The sequence below is a fragment of the Haliotis cracherodii genome, unplaced genomic scaffold (assembly GCF_022045235.1).
Source record: "Haliotis cracherodii isolate W230 unplaced genomic scaffold, xgHalCrac1.p SCAF_1, whole genome shotgun sequence".
Lineage (NCBI taxonomy): Eukaryota > Metazoa > Mollusca > Gastropoda > Lepetellida > Haliotidae > Haliotis > Haliotis cracherodii.
Genome location: NW_027266264.1, coordinates 24,937,597 through 24,962,288, shown reverse-complemented (window position 1 = coordinate 24,962,288; position 24,692 = coordinate 24,937,597). Strand labels below are relative to the sequence as shown.

At 39.1% G+C, this 24,692-nt stretch overlaps 1 protein-coding gene across 1 annotated transcript; it reads right to left on the bottom strand.

The window, feature by feature from the left end:
• Positions 1–1,540: 1,540 nt before the first annotated feature.
• On the bottom strand, positions 1,541–23,510 carry LOC139462318 (uncharacterized protein C8orf34 homolog). The gene is made up of 20 exons (XM_071243957.1): positions 23,409–23,510; positions 22,930–23,025; positions 21,533–21,575; positions 20,034–20,084; positions 19,804–19,902; positions 18,698–18,778; positions 14,129–14,286; positions 13,046–13,191; positions 12,103–12,245; positions 10,842–10,909; positions 9,332–9,378; positions 7,687–7,724; positions 6,257–6,307; positions 5,742–5,809; positions 4,509–4,542; positions 3,952–4,027; positions 3,513–3,639; positions 2,936–3,044; positions 2,755–2,784; positions 1,541–1,710 (listed from the first exon to the last, which is right to left on the bottom strand). Exons 1-20 carry the CDS (start codon positions 23,463–23,465, stop codon positions 1,703–1,705), a joined length of 1,530 nt encoding a protein of 509 aa, XP_071100058.1. The 5' UTR covers positions 23,466–23,510; the 3' UTR covers positions 1,541–1,702.
• Between the last annotated feature and the right edge of the window lie 1,182 nt (positions 23,511–24,692).

Genomic DNA, 24,692 nt, shown 5'->3' with positions numbered 1-24,692 from the left:
TCGAAGACCCTGACAACCCAGTCTGCTATCGGATGTACTGGGGACCAAATGTTCAGGCCTGGAATCCAAATTAAGAATGTTGAGTTTGTAGTTATGACAGCCAGCAATGGTATATGTTGGATACTGTGAGTGAGTGGTCTTACACCGTTTTTAGCAATATTCCAACAAAATAAGGGCAGGGGACACCAGAAACGGGCTTCACACATTGTACCCATGTGAGGAATCAAACCTGTGACTTCAGCGTGATAAGCAAACACCTTACCACAGGACTACACCACTGCCCTGATACTGTAAGTATTACAGTCTGAATTTTAATGTAACCACCATGAACTGGACATTGTTTAAGCCCATTTTACAGTAACATATGCATATATTGATGGAACAGAAATTGATGCAGCGAGTTGATTGTACATATGAGGTAGATATGAGTTAGTTTGATTTACTTTACCATCCATTAGAATAGCCAAAGAATTTGTTGAACATAAACATTACCCCTCAAACAAATCAAAAACTAATCTTTAGCACACAAAGTAGGTGATCTACACTACCAGTTGTTGGACTGTCAATTTTGTGGAAACCTGGTGCCTGGGTTAGATGGCTGACTTTGTCTGTGCCTTTTAGTTGCCTCACTCTGGAAGTGTGGGTTCGAATTCCAGATGGGACTCCACCCCAAAAAGTACAAGAATCTGTACTTTACTAAGAAAGTGTTATCCAAAATACATCATTTGTTACATTTGACCCCTGTCTAAATGGCATTGTGTTCATAGCTTTCGGCCATGCCAAATTGCACTTGTCAGAGGGGTACACAAAATACGTGATCTAGACTAGTTGTCAGACTTTCATTTTTGTGGAAGCCTCGGTGGCTGAGTGGGTTGGATCACTGACTTTGAGTGCTGGCGATTAGGTGCCTCACTCTTGGCAGTGTGGGTTCGAATCCTGGATAGGACCTAAACCCAAAGAGTACTTGAATCTGTACTTTTCCAAGAAAATGTTATCCCAAATATAACATTTGTTATGGTTCACGATTAAAGCCCTCTAGTCAATGAGGACTAACATCATTTGATTTCCTCGGCACAATTTAGGAATCTCGGGCTGGAGGACTAGTATGAATTTTAAAGGCTGTCATCTAGAATTGGTCTTGAGTACCCATGACGACTATTGAGGATCAGGTTTTTACCACGTGTGAGCTGGGTGAGTGCATGATATCTGACTAATTGATGACGATAAAAAGAAGAACAATGTTTAGCTAAACCTTTTATTTAAATCATGCATGTACAAAATAATGTACATGAAAGAATTGTATACAATGATACAACATTGACAGTCAAGTTGCAAATATCACAGTTCAATGTCGATCAGGATGAAAGGACAAAAACAACAAACATGTTTACATGTGCTATGTATTATAGAACATAAGGCTTACCATATATCACAACAGCTATCTCTCTATAAACTCACAAACTAATTTTAATCCTTTTTTTATCATTATGCTCTGTATCACTGATATCAAACTATATTATCTGAAAAATATAGATGAAAAATATAGATTTCCTACAAAAATGGATGAGCAGAAAAGTTTAAAAAAGGATCATGTAAACCTATCAAGTAAATTTAACAATGCATTATTTGAAAAAGGAGTTACATATATGCGAAAAATCCATTAACAGTGGCGAGTCTGTGCTTCTCTCCTCTAGACTGTAGATCAGTATGCTGAAAAAGGCAAATAATTGATGGAATGAGTTTTGTGCAACAAGTGTGTGTTTGTGTTTATTTGTTGTTTAACGTCGCACTTAGCAAAATTGCAGCTACATGTATATGACAGCGGTCTGTAAATAATTGAGTCTGGAACAGACAATCCAATGATTGATATAATGAGCATCAATCTATGCATTTGGGATACGATGACATGCATCAACCAAGTCAGCAAGTCTGACCACCCGATCCTGTAGGTCGCCTCTTACGACAAGCATACTCCCCTTTTACGGCAAGCATGGGTTGCTGAAGACCTATTCTACCCCGAATCATCACAGGTCCATTAACATTGAATATAAACACTTCCGGAACTAGCATTATCATAGGAAGTATGATATCAATGTACATGGTTTAATTCTTTGATACATGTCTTAATTTGATGACGTGGATCAACCATGTCAGCGAGGCTGACCACCTTATCCCGTTAGTCACCTCTTTGCAACAAGACATGGAACGGTACTTCAGTTATATGACAGCTTGATGTCAGCTAAAAGCTCCAGTGATGCAGGTTGTAGACCACTCCAAGGTCACACACATTGATCACATTGATGAAACTCCTAGGTCTTAAGTATGGTGCTGACAAACCAAGGATCATAACTAGTGAGGATATGAGATTAAAAACACATGATCAGTGGATCCTTACGTGACATCAAGATCTTCACCACAAAAAAGGTTTGTGAAAAAGATGAGCCCAACCTGTTGCCCCCTTCATGAGTGAAGATCAAGGTCACAAGTGTATGTATTTCAGTGATATGTTTGTTTGTTTGAAAACATGAGCATTGATCCACAAAAATGGGATTTGATGACATGCATCAACCAAGTCAGTGAGCCTGACCACCCGATCCTGTTAGTCGCCTCTTACATGGCAAGCAGGGGTTACTGAAGACATATTCTACCCCGGATCTTTATGATTGTCCTAAGTACAGTAGAGAGTTTACAGCATTCTCAGTCTTATATGGCTGCTTTGTCAGGGTTGACAAGACATGGATTCATCCAGCTTACCTTGTGGTTCTCTATATGATGATCCTTTCCCTGAAAAAGAAAAGGACCAGTCTTTAGAAATCTTGTGATACCAACCAAAGACCACGGAAATGGCAGCAATCATTCACAAAGATCAATTCTCACCAAGTCCTCATGACACAGTTGATAAACATGAGCAAGAATATTCATGGAAGTGACTTACTATTGCTGAATTCTGTGAAACTGGCATCAGAATCATCCGGGAATGTCCATCCCCCACGTGCTGACTGTAAGGACTCTCTAACCTCGTCTCCATCAGGGGACATCACTCTCTGTCAAAAACAACACCATCATCACCATAGCAGCACGAGTCGGTAGACTAGTAACATTGAGTGGGCAAGTTGTGTTCAACTCTGCTTTCAACAGTATTTCAGCTGTATAACAGTTTCCGTTTAATGTGTAAAGAATGCCCAAAGTGATGACTACCACTATGGAACCAACAAGCATGGATTTGGTGCTGACAAACCAAGAATCATTATCAGGGCAATTCTGGGAATCGAACACACAAATATTGGATTCTTGGACGCCCCAGGTGCAACAACTGAATTGCTGCACCTCAAAGGAATAAATATCAGACACAAATATATAGCTTGACACATCATTATCCACTTGATGTAACTCATTGAACGTTTCTTAAAAAAGGTAATCCTACAATATGAAAGCAAGTTCTGTGGTCACGTGTCCAAACACACATCATGTGGCCAGACCTAAAACCATACTTCAGCAAATTTAAGTAGTACCCGATGTGAGCTGGCTGCGCCCGGCGTCCATGTCTTCACGCCTTCCCTTGTAAAGTCGTCCACACTCTCCAGCGACCGACCAGGACTCGGGATGTTGTATCTGGCGGGACCAGTTGAGGAGAGGTGTCTGTGGAAAGAGAACAACCTGTGTCAACTTGCAAAAATACACACATCAATTAAACCCCCATAGTCTGACTAAAATATGCAAACGACAGACTGATTAAATGTTGTTTTCTATATACAGAGTCCATCTTACAGTGTATCTGTATGCATACAATATGTACAAATATTCTTGGCATTGATATCATCTTTGAATATCTAGTGTATATCTCCATTTTGCATTGATATCATCTTTGAATATCTAGTGTATATCTCCATTTTGCATTGATATCATCTTTGAATATCTAGTGTATATAAAAAAACATGAAGAAATGCAGACCTGTGCTTTGATGATTTCGCCTTGGCTTTGCTTGGCTGCGGAGTGGAGAAGGCAGGACGAGGTATGTAGCTTTCTCCTGTTGACACAAAAATAAAATACTGGTATCTGTCACATACATGCATGGTAACCATGGTAACAGTAGACTTACTTTCTGGTTTTCCTCTTTCAGTCCAACTGTTATCTAAATGCATGATCATCTCACCTGCATTTCTGACATCAGTTACACCTACAGATATTGCTGAACATTCCGGAATGCCCTACAAGTCATGATGATAAGCAGTATTTAATTTATCCATGTGGTTCCAACGACAGAGCTGGGAAGAAATTCCACGGAATCCCCACATTGAAATTTCAAAGGTAACCGCTCATAAAGTTATTAGAACTGAGTTTGGTTAATAGGATTCATTTTATTTAATGAGCTTTTGGATAATCGAAGCAGGTTATTCTCTGGTATTGTTGTTTTTTATTTACGTGATATATGTAGATAATGAGGGCAATTTATCTCTTGACTGAATTCTAACATAATAAGTTGTCCTGTAAACAATATGTACACTTACCATCAGAATCAGGGACATTCCACACAGGGCGTCTCTGAAAGAACCATCAACAATGTTAGCAGCAGGAACAGAAGAATGACGACTCAACCCTTGTTAATCAGGGTCAATTTCATTCTTTTTTATTACATGCACCGGGTGAAACCAAGTGAATTAATCAGGTTGCACCATCAAAATATTGGCTGCACAATTTTATCATTAATTGAAACCCTGTATTTTCAGTTATTTGGAATATTTAATAAATTTAAAGAGAAAATAAACTTTAGAATGTGCTCCAGTATCATATTTTGAGGTATTCTGTATATATCATGGCTTTTCACGTATCGATATCCAGTAGAAAACCTTAAACAGAACTTTCAAAGTGTCTGTTTGTTGTGATTGTAACCGCATGAGTGACTGCTAAGTGGTATTTGTGAAGAATTAGTTCTGCAAGTTTGCTGCATTTAGACCTGTGTATCTAATTATTGTAAGGAACTTTTGTTTCCTGGATTCTAAAAGATTTTCAGCCAATTCCAAATGAATTCTGTTTTCCACTGTTATCAAATATAACTGCTGCCATGCACTTGTGGTGGGAAATGTTACCTGCACTGGGTGCAACCTGGCAATAAAAGTTACCTGCACTAGCAATGTTTTACCTGCACTGGTGCAGCTTGGATATAGCAAAATTGTTCCCTGTTAATCCTGTCACTGTCACTGTCACTGAGTATAGCTAAAGTAAGTCAGTGTGTTTAATGTTGAATAGTCAAATATACATATACACGTTTATCAATTAAGTCAGGGCATTGTAAGGATCATGTTATACACAAACGAATTCGTATCAAGATGACATTGACATGCAACACTGAAGACACAGAAGATGAGGAAGATGTAGCAGTGTCTCATCCAACTGGAGAGAGGTTTGACATTGCTACCGGTATCCTATTCAGCCTGTTAGCATTACTATATCTACATCACAACAGTATGTTAATAATAGATTCTTGGCCAGATAAACCAGAGGTTGACAAAATGAACAACATTCAACACTTGAAATTTAATCAACGAAGTCACTGTGCTTGCCCCCCCCCCCCCCAATCCAAGTTTCTTGCTTTTAGATGTTAACAGGAACAAGAAAGCAAACAAACAAACAAACAACAGTTGTGGAGGAGAGAGAGCAGGTAGTCCCTGGCAACACAGGCAGTGTGAAAGCTGTGGCAACATCTACAAACGACAACTGTGATGTGAAAAGTGATGACTTACACTTACCGGGCCCGTCACCTGGGAGACGCTCTCAAACTCATCGTCACTCTCCACTCCGGACGGACTTCCTGAAACAACGTTTTCAAATTGGAACAACGATTTCAAAAACAATTCCAGGTTACAGATTTAATTTTTGGGGAAAACAGGATTGCACTGTGCCAACAGTACAATGGTCCCAAGGAGAGGGGAAGGAATAGTGATTATCTACCCAAAAGAATTCAAAATAAGCTGTGGACTATTGGAATTTTCATCATGGTCTCTACCCCTGAATAAATTCTACTCAAAAGACGTTTAGGACCACCAAAATCTTTCATATTACCATAAATAATTTGTCATGGCATGACATGGTTGAACAACAACAACAGCAAAAAGGGCAACCGCCCGCATTATATTTTAAAATCCATTGCCTGAGAACCAATTCTTCTTATTTTTTTTATGCCTGATATGGGGGAATCGGTCGATAACTTCTTTTGAGTAGTATACAACACAAGTCTATAGAGCTCTACAATACTGACCTGTATGTGGCCTGTACTCCATGTCAGAATCATACTCTCCATACGATTCTCCTTGAAGAAAAACATAGGGCATTAAGGATAATCACGTTAGTTACTAAGGGTTAGAAGGGTAGTGAGGAAACACTCGGGACATCATGGAGCCTGGACTCGAGAATCACCTATCTCAGAAAACATATCATGACATGTACACCTCATAAAATACTGATTATGTGAACACTGGGAAGATTACATGTGGACACTGCTTTGCCAAACAGAGCTTCAGGCTGTAGGATCATGAGGATGCAGGTCTGGGACATCAGTCCAATTCCAGGGTGGTTGGAGTGAGTGAGTGAGTGAGTATGGTTTTACGCCACTTTTAGCAATATTCCAGCAATATCACGGCAGGGGGACACCAAAAATGGGCTTCACACATTGTACCTATGCGTGGAATCGAACCCGGGCCTTCACCCGGGCATGACAAGCGAACGTCTTAACCACTAGGCTACTCCGATGCCTCAGGGTGGTTCAAGAAGCCCATATACAAGAGACATATGATTCAAGTGTAAGTTATTGTCCTTGCTTGACAACGGTTCTCGGATCTATATCGAAATATCACTGTTACAGTATAATAAAGAAGTTGTTATCCATTAAATACTGTTGGCCTGCTTTGTGATCCCTCAACTTCTATGAAATACCCATCAAAGAACACAATATATCACAGTTTGAATTTCCTGCAGTAAACGTATTTTCTAAAGAACATCACAACTTATTTTTAAAAAACATCACAATATATAAACAATCATATAAAGAAATCTAATGATGTATACAGCATAAATGCAACAATATGCTGAAAGATGTTTTCTTAAAAAATTGGTTTTGGAATGTTTATATCATCTGAAAAACCAACATATTATCATAACATCAAGACATACAATTGTATTTTTTGGTAATTGCCTTAACAGGCTTTGGTAGAGACATACATAACTACATAAGACAAACATCCGCAAATACAACCTATGTATCATGCAGATCACATCTTATGATGTAAATACAACTGGCAAACTTTTTATCATTAATAACACACCAAAATGAGGCAAGACAAGAACACTTTACTCAGAGGCATTTCAGGCAAAGATCAAACAAAAATATTTTATTTCCTAAACACATTGGCTATTTCTGTGGTCATTCACAACAAGATGATCATTGGTTTATCTGATTTATGATCTTGATAATATTACAATATTGATAATAAGAGAAGAGAAAGAGCAAATGTACCTGTAACGAAATGTTAGTTGTAAAATTAGGCAACAATAAAAACTTGTTACAATGTGGAAATTTAAGTCAAAAGCACTTTTAACAACAAGAAATAGTGATTTGAACAGTTAAAATCTTGACTTGAGCTTTGTGACATAGTATAAACTCAATAGAGGGGGGTATGACAGCAGACATACCTTGTACTGAGGGTGCTGGCTCAGGCCTTGGATAAAGACTGTAAGATGGAGAGACCACGGGTGAGAGAGTTAGACAGGGGAGATAACTAGCACAACACATCATTAGACAAGCAGTGCACAATATATACTTTGCTGCAAATTGGTCATTTTTTATAATTGTTCTTCTGAAAATTGCGTATCATTTTGGGACATTGATGTCCCCAAGATTATTGTCTGATGGTCAATGAAGAATTTAGCAGCACTGTATGCACATTCCTCTAATCTACTAAGGGATCTACACATCCTAAGGTAAGCCATACTAAACACAACAACTATTGCCTGGTTTCGCAAACAGATTTAGCGCAACAACTGTGTAACTCTGGTAGTTTAACATAGACATACAAAACTCGTAGAATTAAACCTCATTGTGAATTGGGTCTTATGTGTTTGGTTAAAAAATGTGTTCCACCATTCCAAGTAAAGAAAATAATGTGTTTTCATACGCTTCCATTTTATTATGTTTTTGAGTGAGAAAGTCAGTGAGTTGGGTTTTTCGCCGCCTTTAGCAATATTCCAGCAATATCACGGATAGGGACACCAGAAATGGACTTCTCGCATTGCACCCATGTGGGTATTCGAACCTGGACCATCGGCGTGACGAGGAAATGCTTTAACCACAAGGCTACCCCACCACCCCTCTAAGATATGAATACAAATAATACAAGATGAACAGATACAGTGTTTAAGGGTTGTCCCAGGGTCACTGACAATTTAGTTTAATGCTTAAGTTTGAATACTGACAAATATTACTTCAAATCAAAATATGACCAAAACAAGCCCTTGTTTAGAATGTATTAAAATAGACATTAACTTTTCAATTATTTTGTTACATCTACTGAACTAATCTCTTTTCACCTACTCTTTGTACAACTCCTAAAATATGTTATTTTTTCGCAAGTTACATTTGCAAGGGGAAAAAGAACAAGGAAAAAATAACCAAGTGCAAGCAAAGTCAACAAGGAATCAAAGAAGCTGTTTCCAGAATATAAACAACAGTGTGAACAAACAATACCGGTATCAGCTAATGCAAAATCTATGTACTCACTTTTGGAAACTGTTATTGGTCTAAGATAATCAACACAAAGTGAATAAAATACAAATCGAGATCTTGAGTTAGATGGCTAGCATTAAAACTGACACAGAAAGCTTGATTCCGTCACCTTAAAGTTGAATTACTTATTTTTCATGAGATCTATTTTCACTTGTTTAAACATCAGGGTCACTGCTGCAAATCTGATAGAGTGAGTAAGTGAATTGGGTTCAACACTACTTTGAGCAGTATTCCAGTTATATCACAGAGTGTCAGCCCGAAGTGATGCAGGTTTCAGACATTTACCAGTTTGGTGATACCAGCATGCACTGGAAGGGTGCTGAAAAACCTAGCAACATAATTGGAGCAAACAGGGTAACTAACCCACCATCAAAGCTTTCGGCAAGTCTGCAGAGCAAATGGCCTTAGGCAAGTGGGCGACCAGTGCCCTCAAATCTGGTAGAATATAGACTGCTAATATACTTATTTTTTTCTGTTCACACAATAATGTGGACTATTAACATATTATAATCAAATTTTGAATGAAACCTTGTGGTTTAGCATGACAGTACTTACTTGATGTTCAGTTTTACAGTTGGCTCCGCTCGTCGCTGACGCATGATCTGCAAAACAGGATATATATGATAAATATTAATAAATTCTACTAACAAACTCCAAACAGTTATACGAACTCCTTCTCACAGTAACATGACAGTGATATTCTAGCTGCATAAAGGTAAGCGAACCAGTGGTTGATAGAATGAGCAAATGACCCCCGCTGTCAGGGCACGGATACTATGAACCCAGGCAATCAGCCTGGTCCAACAGTAACCAACAGATCTCAATTTTAGCAAGCTCCTACGAGAAGCATGGTGCACTGGGGACCTATTCTACATGGAATTCCCACAGGAAGACAAGAATAGGGCACTCGGGACCTATTCTACATGGAATCCCCACAGGAAGACAAGAATAGGGTACTGGGGACCTATTCAACATGGAATCCCCACAGGAAGACAAGAATAGGGTACTGGGGACCTATTGTACCCAGAATCCCCAAAGGAAGACAAGAATAGGGTACTGGGGACCTGTTCTACATGGAATCCCCACAGGAAGACAAGTATAGGGTACTGTGGACCTATTGTACCCAGAATCTCCACAGGAAGACAAGAATAGGGTACTGGGGACCTGTTCTACATGGAATCCCCACAGGAAGACAAGAATAGGGTACTGTGGACCTATTGTACCCAGAATCCCCACAGGAAGACAAGAATAGGGTACTGTGGACTTATTGTACCCAGAATCCCCACAGGAAGACAAGAATAGGGTACTGGGGACCTGTTCTACATGGAATCCCCACAGGAAGACAAGAATAGGGTACTGTGGACCTATTGTACCGAAAATCCCCACAGGAAGACAAGAATAGGGTACTGGGGACCTTTTGTACCCAGAATCCCCACAGGAAGACAAGAATAGGGTACTGTGGACCTATTGTACCCAGAATCCCCACAGGAAGACAAGAATAGGGTACTGGGGACCTGTTCTATATGGAATCCCCACAGGAAGACAAGAATAGGGTACTGTGGACCTATTGTACCCAGAATCCCCACAGGAAGACAAGAATGGGGTACTGGGGACCTGTTCTACATGAAACCCCCACAGGAAGACAAGTATAGGGTACTGGGGATTGTACCGAGAATCCCCACAGGAAGACAAGAATAGGGTACTGGGGACCTTTTGTACCCAGAATCCCCATAGGAAGACAAGCATGGTGTACTTGGGACCTATTCAACATGGAATCCCCACAGGAAGACAAGAATAGGGTACTGGGGACCTATTGTACCCAGAATCCCCACAGGAAGACAAGCATGGTGTACTGGGGACCTATTGTACCCAGAATCCCCACAGGAAGACAAAGGAGGGTACTGGGGACCTATTGTACCCAGAATCCCCACAGGAAGACAAGCATGGTGTACTGGGGACCTATTGTACCCAGAATCCCCACAGGAAGACAAGAATAGGGTACTGGGGACGTACTGGGGACTGGACTGAGTACTTGTAGATATACTTGTAGATAGTTTCTACTCACCTTACTGAGTCTGTAGCCTGTAGCTGGGATGTTGGTTACCCCTTCTCGTCTCAAATCATCAGCATCCTCTGAATGACAATATTGAGGCGTTACCAACACAAAGAAATACCACACAGGATTCCTTCGATGGCAAGACAGGGTGAACATAATACCAACAACAATATAATGGCACAGCATTTACAGTTTACACTGGGAACAAGCCGATTATCAATCAGATATGCAGGTATGAATGCTTGTTCATACCAAGGCTTTGGAAGCTCAGACACTGATTGGCTGATTGGTACATCTTGGCACATACTGTAAATCTTGAAATTAATGTGTCTCTAAATTAATACAACTGCTGACCCCTAGCCAAAAATTGTGACTCATATCCTTTATAACTTATGATACAAATCCTTACTTTAAATCCAATCTAACAGCATTAGCACCTCTTATTAACACTTCGTTAAAAACAACACAGTATATATGATTATTCTGTTGACTGGCATAATGGAAGTTCAAAGGCAATATAATAATTGAACCATCAACAATTCACTGATTGGAGTGGTCATTGATGCCTAGTTTGACACGAGTGGGTAGAACTCTTGACCCCCAGCAGTGATAACTCACCGGATGCCTATTGTGTAATTCCTATTCTCTCAATGGCATTGTTATGTACTTGTTACAACTGCTGCTCAATAAACTGTGTTTGTGTATATATTCACGTTGGTATTTCCGCTATCCAAAGTGTGCAAATTGTTGGTAGTCATTTCGGAGACAAAAATGCGAAGTTTCATTAATACCAACAAAGACCACTCGCATTTTTCGCATTTAATTCACGCTCGAGTTAATGTCAAGATTTACAGTACCCTGATTCAACAACACATTTAGGAATCACTGGAAGCCTTCTTTAACAAGAAAATCTGCCCAGTCAGAGACCTACTCAAACATGACTGTGATTAGAGTGAAAGTTAACATGTGGAGGAATGAACCAAGTGAGTAAGGACAGTGGCTTTACACTGCTTGTAACAATATGTTGGGGAACATCAGAGAGTGAGTTTGCTCCCTTTGTGCCTGCATTAGACAGCAGGATACATTTCCTGCACATCTGTTAATGGATAGTCGAAAGTGAAGAAGACTTCTGTTAAACATCTGAAGACTGTATAGTGTGATTAACACAGGATTCATAACAGTGATGTACCCGAGGTAGGATATTGACATTACTTCTGGGCTATCAAATATCCTGCATCGAGGACACAATGTCTCAATCTTCCCGCCTCACCGAGCATTTCTAAGGCTTCATCTTCCTCCCCTAGTTCCTCCGTGTAGCCTGAATCTGTAGACCTCTTCTCCGACTCCATCAACAACTTCTCCAGCTCCTGGCGATGCTGTACAGCACTGAGCTTGTGGCTTCGAGAGGATGTGCTGGCAACAGACAACATCAACATGACGGTCTCTAAATCAAACATCCCTGGAAGCCCGAATACTGGCGGCAAATCTTATCAACCTCAAGGATTTTGTTGAATGCTCTTCAATGCAATAGTGACAACTGCATAAATTTTTCACAGTATTCCCTAAACATGGTAATGATTACATTGCCTTGTAGCACACATCACCTGGGCCTCATTACAAACAGTGATCTTAGCATTACAATTGTTGTAAAATTATGTTAAAGTAAGGAGTTCCAATGTCATAGCACCATGAACTCGGGTAAGTCTATGTTTAAGTAAGGAGTTCCAAATGTCTTGGCGCTATGACTGGGGTGAGTCTATGTTAATGTAAGGAGCTCCAAACTTCTTAGCTCTATAACTGAGGGTAGTCTATTTCTTTAGTAAGGGAGTTATGAATATCTTAGCACTATGACTGGGGGAAGCATATGTTAAAGTATGAGAGTCACAATCCACAAGTTGTGGAACAGGGCCTATACCAAAATATGTCAAAAGATGGTACTTGTTGAAAAGAGAATAAAATGGACTGCTGGGCTCCAATTCAGCATACTGTGTCTGAGTGAGGTTGCTATGTTAAACTGCAGCATGGTTTCTCAGTGGGCTAGCACTATAAAACTGATTACTGCAGACAAGTACAAGGAGCCATGCACTCAAGTGCATGCCTGCAGCTATATAAGTGCAATAACCTGGAACCAGATGTTAAATCACATTTTGCCTCACCTCGCCATTTCAGAATGAGACAAATGTATCATGTAAATGACATGTAGTGCAACCCACCTCTTCCCTTTGGGCTTCATCTGGTGCTTGTTGTCCCTGTGAGATGACACAATATTCTCTGAGGCCAGCAGGTCTTCATCAGATTTAAAGTGGGCATGACGAGGACCTGTGTATTTGTTGCTGCTGTATATGTTGTCATTTTCATCCTGTGAGATAATAATAATGATGATGATGATGATGATGATGATGATGATGATAATAATAATAATAATAATAATAATAAATATTATTATTATTATTATTATTATTATTATTATTATTATTATCAGATTCTACTCAATAACGGAAACACTCCTTTTGTCTTAAGGATCTTTCTTCACACAAAACATGGCATTCTATATACATACAAACTATGGTTTATGGTTTTACTTCACTTTTAGCAATATTCCAGCAATATCACGGCAGGGGACACCAGAAATGGGCTTCACACCCTGTAGCCATGACGGGAATCAAACCCGTGAGCAGTGAACGCTTTAACCACTAGGCTACCCGACCGCCCGCATACAAACTAATAATAATAATAGGCTGTTTCTATTGTGCATATTTCCACACCACTCAGGGGCATGCTCAAAGCGCTATCATTACCCCGGTCTCTGGATCAGTGTGCACTCAAGAATCATTCTCAGCTCCCTGGGGAGTATACAACCCAAGCTGCCTGTTAACAACCACAGTGCCTTCTCAGAAGCACACAAGTTTTGCATGTGCACAGCGTAAATGGTTAATTTCATAAATCTAACATTGAATTTCCCATCTATAATAGGCTTACAACTTCTCAGCATGTGTAATGATATGATGCCAGGAAAATTCTTGGATACCAAATGAAGTCTGTCACGTGTGATCATCCTGGGACCCCCTTTGTTCATACCCTCAAAATGTAGTACTGAGAGTCCACCAGACTCAAAACTAGAAAGACCGAGGAATACCTTAACTTTCTGATACTTTCTGTAGCTTTTAGATAAAGCAGTGTTACAACTGGGAATATATAACTAGACAGTTGGGAGAGGAGACAGTAAAAGTTACTCACTGCCTCCCATATAACTTATAAATAACAATACTGCCACCAAGTATAGAAGCACAACTTACATCCAGCCCAACCCTGGCCCAGGATTTCTTCATGATACTGACAGTCTCTGATCTCACTGCGTCATCTCTCTTCACTGGTGATGTATCTTCCCATAACTCATCAAATGATGTCGTCTTCATCTTCACATCGGCGTTCCAGTCCGGTCTCTGCCGCCGAGCTGTTGTAACACACCAATACAGATTAATTCACCATGTACCTGTAGTAGCATGCACCATAACATGCTTGTTGAAACAAACCTCAAACCATTGCAATATCAATGCTGAACTAGAAGAAAAAGCATCATTTATCACACTAAAACACTTTTTAACATTTAATGTGTTGATTGTTTATCATGAAAAGACCCTTTCTTCTAATTAGCAAGCTTTCAGATTAATTTCCAAACACAGATTATCGATTAAACTAAAATTCAACAACATATGATTTTTTTTTATATGCTCTCTTTTTAAGTATTTCAGGCCTCTGAAACAAATAAAAACTATAGTAAGAGTATGTTTGGGGAAACCTAAGTCAGAGGGTTATCTCCCTTCCCCAACTTGACTCCTTCATATACTTTTTTCTTTTACTGAAATTAGTTAACAGAGTAGAGATGAAGATAGAAACTAAGTTTATTCCACAACTATGAAACCTATGGGTCTGTTGGTCAGCAGATATGTGAATGTACAGTATTTACTACCCGGGTACCCACCCCCTATTACCCAACCCTTCCCGGGTACCTGCTGTAGGTCTCATGAGATAGGTACAAAATGTCCGATTTGGAAAAGACTGCCCTGGCAAAATGTATTTAGATACACGTATAAAACAATCTGGTCTTGCAAACACTGAAGATTACTGTATGAAGTTTTATCTTTATTCAAACATATCAAAGTCAGAGGAATGGTGCATAGTTAGAAAGAAATGGGAACATTAGTGACTTGTAGTGTACCTTGTAATGGCACTTCGTTGTTGATGGCAACAAAAAACGATCATAATGAGATTAAAAAAAGACAAGAGAAACAGCTTCCCACATTATGAAAGTGGATGACTGGTTTGTTAAATCTTTAAGAGAAATAATAATGACTTTTTAAATATAATTACAACGTTTTTCATCTTATATTATTGAACATCTGAGAGTACCGGCACATGTCTTCGACACCGGCGCAGTCAGACTTCGCAGTGTTTTTTGCCTTGCACTTCCTGGTTCGGCTTATCTGCAGGTCATATCATTTTCTTTCGTATTTCAATGGACAAGTTAACACCTCGGTTTATCTACGGGGTCGGCTTATCCACGGTCATATACGGTAACCATAGTGTTTTCGATAGTTTTTGTCATTAAACACTATATCACTTGACTAACCTCGGGTCCTGGAAGTCCTGTGGGTACCCGGGTCCTACTCATTACCCAGCAAACCCGAGTACCCGAGTTACCCGTCCCAGCCCTAATACAGTATAAAGGTCTACCTCTGTCTCCATAATCTCAAGTATTGAGACAGAGGTAGACCTTTATATACTCAAATAATGTACGTTCACATATCTGCTGAACCAGTTGGCCCTATAATCACATGTTATCATGACCCATGAAGATGTGGGTTAGAATAGGTCTTCAGCAGTCCATGCTTGTCAGAAAAGCGACTAACGGGATCAGGTGGTTAGGCTCGCTGACTTGGTTGATGGATGATATCAAAACACAGTTGCTTGGATCAATGCTCATGATATCAATCACTGGATTGTCTGGTCCAGACTCAATTATTTACAGACTGCTGTCATATTGCCGAAATATTGCTGAGTGGGGTATCAAACAACAAACTAAGAAACAAACAAACAAACATGTTATGGGCATACATCCAGCATTTATCCTATACTTTATTACATGCTTCGAAGTATAAACAGGAATGTCAAGCATACAATGCAGCTTCTAGTATGTGATTTTTCCATCATAACACTATATCTTCATAGTATGGTTTAACGCCGCTTTTAGCAATATTCCAGCAATATCCCGCTGGGGTACACCAGAAATGGGCTTCATACATTGTACCCATGTCGGGAATCGAACCCGGGTATTGGGGGTGATGAGCAAACGCTTTAACCACCAGGCTACCCGACCGCCCCAAATTTCAGGGAGAATGGGCAATAGCAGGGCTGACACGTGTAGGCTGGAGGGTTCTGTGAATGTCATGCTATTTTAGGGCTTGAGTGAGTTTTATAAAACATGTAACACGGCAACCTATGATTGAAAAATATACCTAATATTTATGTGTACATGCACAAGGCGCAGGTAAAACATATTCAAATTTGTTTCTGAGTAAGCCTAACTTGTCCCCACACAAAATTGATCTTTGAACACACCCAATACCTCTCAGGTTTATTTAACATCCTACATCACCAATACCTGTGTTATGTGTAATTTGTCATACTTTCTTGACGTCATCAAACTGTGGGTACTTTAAGATAATATGCACATGTTCCTGTTCCCGTTTTAAAGCAATGCTTCGTTAATTTATGTGACACTGGCGGAAGACAGGCCTGTGTTTCAACTTTGATAGATTTATGGGATCGGGGTGCAACCTTGTTTTATTTGGTGCAACCTTGTTTTATTTGGTGCAGCCTGGTTTTATTTGGTGCAACCTGGTTTTATTTGGTGCAACTTGGTTTTATTTGGTGCAACTTGGTTTTTACGTCAAAATGCACATGGTTCAAGTTACATCAACTTCCTTTAATCAAGCCTTGTACTTAAAACCAACCAGGAAATACAAGAGAATCTGCATAAGATGGTTGATGAACAGTTTCGTTTAGCATTTTAAATGTTATTATTCATGTTTTTACACCAAAAAAACTTTATAACTTTAATAAAATCATGATACAGGGATTGTAAATCGATGTATTGTGCACCTTGTATCTGGATTCAATACTGCATCGCCATATCGTAACACTACTTCTGACAAACTAGTTTAATTTTTCTATCTCTTGTGCTATAACCTATAAACCTTCCTCCCCATCTCAAATAGATAAATATTCATTTGAAAAATATAATTTCTAAAAACTTGGTCGTTATTTCACTTATTTGACTTATTTCACTCAATGATTTCAGAAATAACCCAAAACATTCACAAATTAGACACAATTTTCATAAATGTTCCATCACTAAATGTTCACATGGAAAATACTGTCTTCCTTCACCAACTATTCAATATCTTAAAGAGTTTACCTGAAGTTATAATTCGTCATTAAGAAACCTTAATAAAAAAAAATATTCCCAGCTTATGTCCTTCTATGACTTCATGATAACATTAATGTGACACCTTAATATTATTATCAATATGTCATAATTATATGGTTCAAGACAAGCATGTTAATTATGCGTAATATCAATCTATGTGAAGCACACTCTCTACTGCACAGTTGACTTATAGATGTCATGACACAGGCTTTTCAACCATCTTCCCAAGGCAAGGGAGTTATCCGACTAGTTCGGTAATGGTAGAAACTGGGCTTTTATAGTCAGTTAACTCCCTTACCTCGGGAAGACGCTTCTCAACATGCTTGATACAGTTCTAATTACAGAAGACATCCCTTGTTCACTGCAGCAAAGTATGTTGTAGGGATATAAAGATATTATTTCATTTTGTGTGCAAAAATTGTGTCCAAATTATTGTTTTTCTTTCACTCTTGTGAAGGACATTTCTGACACTCATTTCATACACTCCAACCGACACTCATGTCCACATGCATGTAATCATCAGACTGATTTCTATGTACTATTGCCAGGTTCAAATACCAACAAGCACCCTATGCCCTAATCCAGTCTCAAACCAAACGAGTGTATATCTTTTAGTCCTCCCTCAAGAGTTTGTAGCTAGTCTTGCTTGAACGAGACAAAAATGTTTCTGTTTACATATTCTGTCAGTTTCATTCAGTTCCAATTTGTAGCAAGCTTGAAGCATTGTGACTGGGTCAGAGTTATAGCCCTCAAATGCTATAGTTGATGAGGACTGCCATCACTGGATTTGTATTGTCATCAGCACAATTTAGCAGCCTCGTGCTGAAAGACCAGAGTGGATGTCGAAGGCTGTCAATACTGAGATGCCAAATCCAAATTGAGGGATTTAGGAATATAAAGGATAATTGAGATAAAAAATTAGTAATTAGCATGACTGATTGCATGGTATTTCTGGCATTTCACGGAACCACCCAAGCTCCTCTAAATCCTTCAACCTTCCCATCAAAAACAAGCGATCACATTGACATTTATTGCCGGCACATGTGTCAGTGCCTGTAGCAAAGTCATTAACTAGTCAGAATTATTGGCAATATATATAATATATTTCTCTTAATCGTATTGGTGCTATTTGGCCAAAAATACTGCCATGATTATGTCATGTCAGAATGGTTGGCATCTTTGGAAATGCACTGGCTATGCGAGATCGTATTGGGGGAGGTTTTAGGACACTGACTGGTCTTCATGCTGCACTAAAGCAAGCCTTCCACCATATAGATATTAGTAGGAACTGCCACCATGCACCAATATCCGGCACTATTTCCTTGACCAGTGTCCAGGCAGACCTAAGACATGCTGATAACAGAATAACACCTGCCCAGTTTGACCGGGGTCACTTTAAGCAAATCCTCTACAGTTTTGTCACTGAGAGAGGCAGAGTGCAGCCTGGAGCTCTGAGCTGAAATATGAGTAATTGTAAAGTGTTGATCACAGAGCATCCTCCATTATCCAGGGTATGATATCTCCATCCAATCATGATATACACCCTGGACCCTTTAACCACTATTGTATCATTTGAATCTGTTTTGAATAAGGTGACACAAACAGTGGCCAAATGAAATTACACTGTGGTGGAAAAAAGCTACGATTCCATTGTATTTGAATTGACTTGTGTCTCCAATAAACCCGGGAACACCCGGTAGCATGCTGACTTACTTCCCCATGTCTTAATCAAGCTGCTACTCTGGAAACATATTTTCCATCTAAAAGTTTATTTCTTACCATAATAAAAGTATCTTGATTCCTTGTAAACTCCTTTACTCTCATCCAAGGTTGCCATAAATACTTTCAATAAATACAGAATTTTTGTTCCGTTTTTTTTAATGGTTGTTGGATTAAAGCTCATTAATGATTGAAATTTTGTGCATAAAGAATGATGGTCGTGGTGATGTCACTTCCAAAATGAATCCATGGTGACAAATGGGTCGAGGGAATGTATCATAATATACAGGGTAATCAAGCATGATGACAGAGGGATGCTGACAAGAAGTTGTAGTACAAGAAGAAACGAGTTGCCTTAAACAGAAATATTAAGGCTGTAAGTTGATGATGATGACGATGATGTTGGAGATTGAACAAGAGCTTCCAGTGTTGCTGATTTTGCACTGTGCTGTAAGTGTAGCAATACACTGTCACAAGGAATACCTTTTACAACAGACAGGTAGTGATGTGTAGGTAAGAATACAGAGAAGTGTCTACATATCTGTGGACGGGAGACCCTGCTGAAAGACCCACAGATACCATGAACATGTTTCTTTTCAACAAAGTGATCATTTAAAATTTACATCTTATTTTTTTACCACAAACATATGTAACGGGTATACAGAATAATCTTAATATAAGGGAGCCATCAACACAGCCAATATTTTCACATTGAAGGCATCATTAATATTCCTAAAGATGCTAAAATTTATCAGTTCTTACATCTTGACAGCTCTGCATCATCTGAAGACTTCTTCGGCTTGAGTCTCTTGGCCTGCGACTTCCATGGTCGGTCATAGTCCCGAGTTCCTAATGCTGCATCTACAAAAAAGGTTTGCATAACTCAATTTTTATTCCAAATATATGATATTTATGATACAAAAACACTCAACTAAAAATCTCTAATTATGTGAGTACATGAAGTTAGAAAAGACACAAGGACGAAAACTAACCTGCGCTGCTGGACACGGGCATTTTCTCGGGACTCCTACTTCTTCCACGTGCTGAAGTGAGATAACATGAACACATTAATAACACATCCGGCAGTTATTTCCTCCATCTAGTCAGCTTATCTCATCACATTACCTATCTGACAGCCAACTGCACACTTAAGGGCTTGATTTACTTATATAAAACATGCACCAGTGCAACAACCTATTAATGAAAATTGCAACCTAATATTCATATCAACATGCACTAGGCGCATGTAAAAAGATTTGAAAATCTGTGTTTGTCTAACTCTTGCTTGTCAACACAAAATCAATGATATCATTCATCTCTGTTTATGGGTAATTTGTAATGCTTCGGTGGGCCTGACATCGTCAAACTACGGGTACTTCAAGATTATTTGCACATGTTCCTGCTACGTTTTACAACAATACGTCATTAATTTATGTGACACTGGCAGCAGACCAGCCTATGTTTCAACTTTGATAAATTTGTGGGACCAGGGTGCAACCTGGTGCAACAAGGTTTTCATGTAAACGTGCACCTGGTGCAAGTTAAATGAAGTTGCTAAATCGAGCCCTGAACTTGCAGTTGTTAATGGTTATCTCAGACTGTTACAAAACAGCTTTTATCATGAACCAAACTCTGAGTTCAGATTGAAATTGTCGAAGTTGGTTGTGGTGAGTTGAAATTGGACTTAACGTCACATTTAAGAATATTGCACTTATATGGTGACATGCATGCATGCACGCCTGTGTGCGTGGTGAGAGGTGCTTCTATGTACTACTCCCAGAATAATGCTGCTAGTTTCATGGTGCTATCCTTAGATGCCATACTGCGCAGTTTAACAGGGACATCCCATTTGGACACAGTATACTGACTCCAAGACGACCAGTCTTCATTTTATCCCCTTGGCAAAGTAACAACAAGTACCATCTTTTAGTGTCTTTTGGTATTTTGTTTGTTTATCAAAGAACATAAATTGTCTCCGAAATTCTTGTAAACATTAACCATGCATGAATCAGGCTCATCATGCTCATATCTGGTTTTGTTGTTGAATGTACACAACAAAATGAGTTGTGTGTTTGTTTTTTGTTGAACACCCCACTCAGCAATATTCTAGCTATAAGACAGGGGGTCTCTAAATAATCAAGCCTAGACCAGACAATCCAGTCATTGACATCAAGAGCACCGATCCACGCCATTGGGATATGATGATATGCATCAACGAAGTCAGCAAATCTGACCACTAGATCCTGTTAGTCACCTCTTACGACAAGTATAGTCAACTTTTACGGCAAGAATGGGTTGCTGAAGACCTATTCTACCCGGATCTTCACGGGTTGTTTTGGTATATAGTGTCCGGTGATCAAACCACCAACTTTCTGCTCTCCAGGCAGATGCTTTATGCACTAGATCACGGAGTATAATGTTTTGCGATTTAAACAATTTCAAGGTGTCAGTTCACAAATGTATTTTGGTTTCTCACTATGATTCTACTCACTCAAGTCTGAAGCACTTCTCCTCATACCGCCATACCTGATGTCCTGGAATTAAACAGCAGTCATCATACTCAGAGTCATTCAAAGGTACTGGAATTTGTAGCTAAACATCACATTGAAATACAAAACAAACCAACATCCATACATCAAGTCATCTTCATTCACACTACAATTTCTAAAATGTCATTTAAAGAAACGATATTCGATATTCCCCACATTCTAAGCGCTCTTGGGGCTCATTTTTGTTTAAGTTTGTGTTTTGATTTGCCTGCACCATCTGTAAATAATTGAGCCTGGATCAGACAAACCAGCGTCTGATATTCGAAGCAATGTTTCAGGTTGTTGGGGAATGATGACACACAACCAACCATGGTACAATGCCCGACAACCTCATCTCACTAAAAGGGCTAAAGTCGACTGATCTGAATTACTTAAAATTATTCTTAAAACAGACTGGCCTAGTGCACTTTACATACCAGTATTGTTTTTGCATAATCATATAGATATGCTACACCAACTGTGACAGTGAGGTGCATGACAAGACAGCCTTACACAAAGCACCTTTGGGCAATGTTCAACTAACGTAAACAAAGGACAAATATGCAAACGGAAATAATTTTTTCACATTTTAGGATACTTTCTCAATGAAAGTAAAACATTTCATGTCATATGTTTATCTAAATGTTTATCTGGATGGGCTGGGTAGGATGTGACAATGTGGGCAGAGGTACTAGGCCGACCACAAGTAACTCTGGGAAGGATTGGCTTCATACGACTGATGCATTCATATCGTAATCTAGGCTTTGTTAAACACTGGCTTCTAACATGTCTAATACAATCAAGTTGGCAATAAGGATTTTGTAACTCGTCTGTTAGAGCTTTCTCTTCAATTTGCCTCAAATGAAACACACGCCTGAACATGCTGAAGCCAGTCTACACTGCACAGCGCTTTTTATTTTGGATTAAGCATGAACTAAAGGTGCAATGTGACAATCGATAATTATTTCATGTATGATTTAAAAATACCCAGAACCGTCTACGCACTGCCCCTTTAACTGCTTCTCAGTCTTGCACGATATGCCTGACACCTAATCTAACCCAATTCCGCACAGAAGTCTCTGACATACAGTGGTGAAAATGAAGTGTCTTTACAATCACAGTCTTGCACTTCCTTTCTTACCAAGGCGCAATCATAGAATCTGTTTGCCTACCAGCATGATTAAAACTGGATATATTGTAAGAAAACACATATGTAATACATAGTTAGTTGTGCTAGGGATTCTTAAATAATAGTAGCAGACATATTCTACAGCGGCCCCCACACTACTATACGAAAAACCCTTAGTTTACAAACAACAAATATGTTGTTATGTATAGAAATTAGTTCACTGGTACGTACCTGTGGAATTTCTACTCCAGCCTTCTTGTAAACTGCCCTCAGGATATAGATGAGGGGATCCTCTGGCATGTCTCGTAAGACTTTATTCATTAGGTCCTGTACAACAGATCGTGACAATACATATGCAGCAAGAAAAGGAAAAAAAAAACACGGAAATTTAACTGATTTTACCCAATATTATTAGATGGCTAAGATCTGTTAGTTAGACAATAACACCAATGACATAAATCCGGAAAACACTTTATTATTCTATTATTTCTAGTCACATACGTATGCACACATCTAGTAACAAACGTATGCACACATACCGAAACGAAGATAAAAATGTCAGAATTTTTCTGTTACAATTATTAGTCTTAGAACAGGCTTGTCGAAACAGTACACAAACACAATCTGACACAGAAAAGCTAATGCATATAGTTACTGCACTCGTGACATGGTAAACCTTTCTAATTGTATAATTGTCTGTTATTATTTACCTCAAATAGAGGACCTATCTTATGTTTTTCCATGTAGTTCTGCATCTTTAGTGTCATTTCAAACGTGTTTAGATTTGTTTTCCTTAGCAGCTATTCCGCGCCGGATACGGTCAGTGCGCTCTAGCGGCAAAGGTGGGTAACTCGTACCAGAAATATAAACTGGTTATTAGTATATGTTGCGCCAGACAAATAGAACGGACTCTTATTCTCAAAATGCCAATTTTATTTGCACACAACGATTTCGCTCCAGGACAGTATGGAGCCAATCTTACATAGACTACCCTTTTTCAAGGGGCACTGTAGAATGAGATATGTTCTCTGCCGCCCGAGTTAATAAGGTGATTTAGAAATAAATTGGGAATCTCACCTAAGTGTCATTTGATATCAAGACAAATATATATCAACACGAATCGATGTAAGCTTAAACTAGCCGAAGTGTTTTAAACTTTTATTGACCAGTGTTGATATATTTTATATCAAAAGATGAGATTTTCTATTTATCATAAAAAATCTGTCTTACAACTTTTTTCAGTTTGTAAACAGTCTCAGCTAAAATGGACAGAATTATTATAAAAATGACCGCATGTTATCATAAATCTGCGAACCATTGCCCGCATTTCCCCACCGAGGGGCTGCCATCTGTTTTATTGTAATGTGACGTCATTGGCGTCACGTTTCTAGTCTGTACCGTCATCATATATTATGTTCTATGACGTTGAATTTTTTATAATTTTTTTATTGACGGCTTTTCCATTGGACGAGAGGTCGGTGACATGACCGCGAAATTGACGTTCATAAGTGTATGAACGACACAATTTGACGTTCCTACGTTTTTCACGAGGCCGTGTTCTTGAATTGACGTAAACACTGACGGACTACTTCCACATTCCTGTGGAACCCCTGGGAATTCCCTGGCACGAAAACATACATAAGCATTATTTCGGATCATGCAGAGCCTTTAATCTTGGTCTCAGCATTTCAGTATACATTGAGAAACGTAAGAAAGCTTGACTGCATGACTGTTCACGAATTTCTTTCTTTGCTACGGCCCATCCTAGTGAACAAACGAAAAAATGCACATCCAAACTATCGTTAGTATCGACTCGATCTGTGTCTAGGCTGACATTGACCGTCTCCAGCAATCTACGAATTTACCTTGGTGTCTGTTCGACGCATCTTTAATCACCTTTCAATAATCGGTCAGTTGATAAATGATGACTAACACATGTAACCGCCACAGGTTCATTAACAACTTCGGAAATCCTCCCGTCACGTTTATCGTGT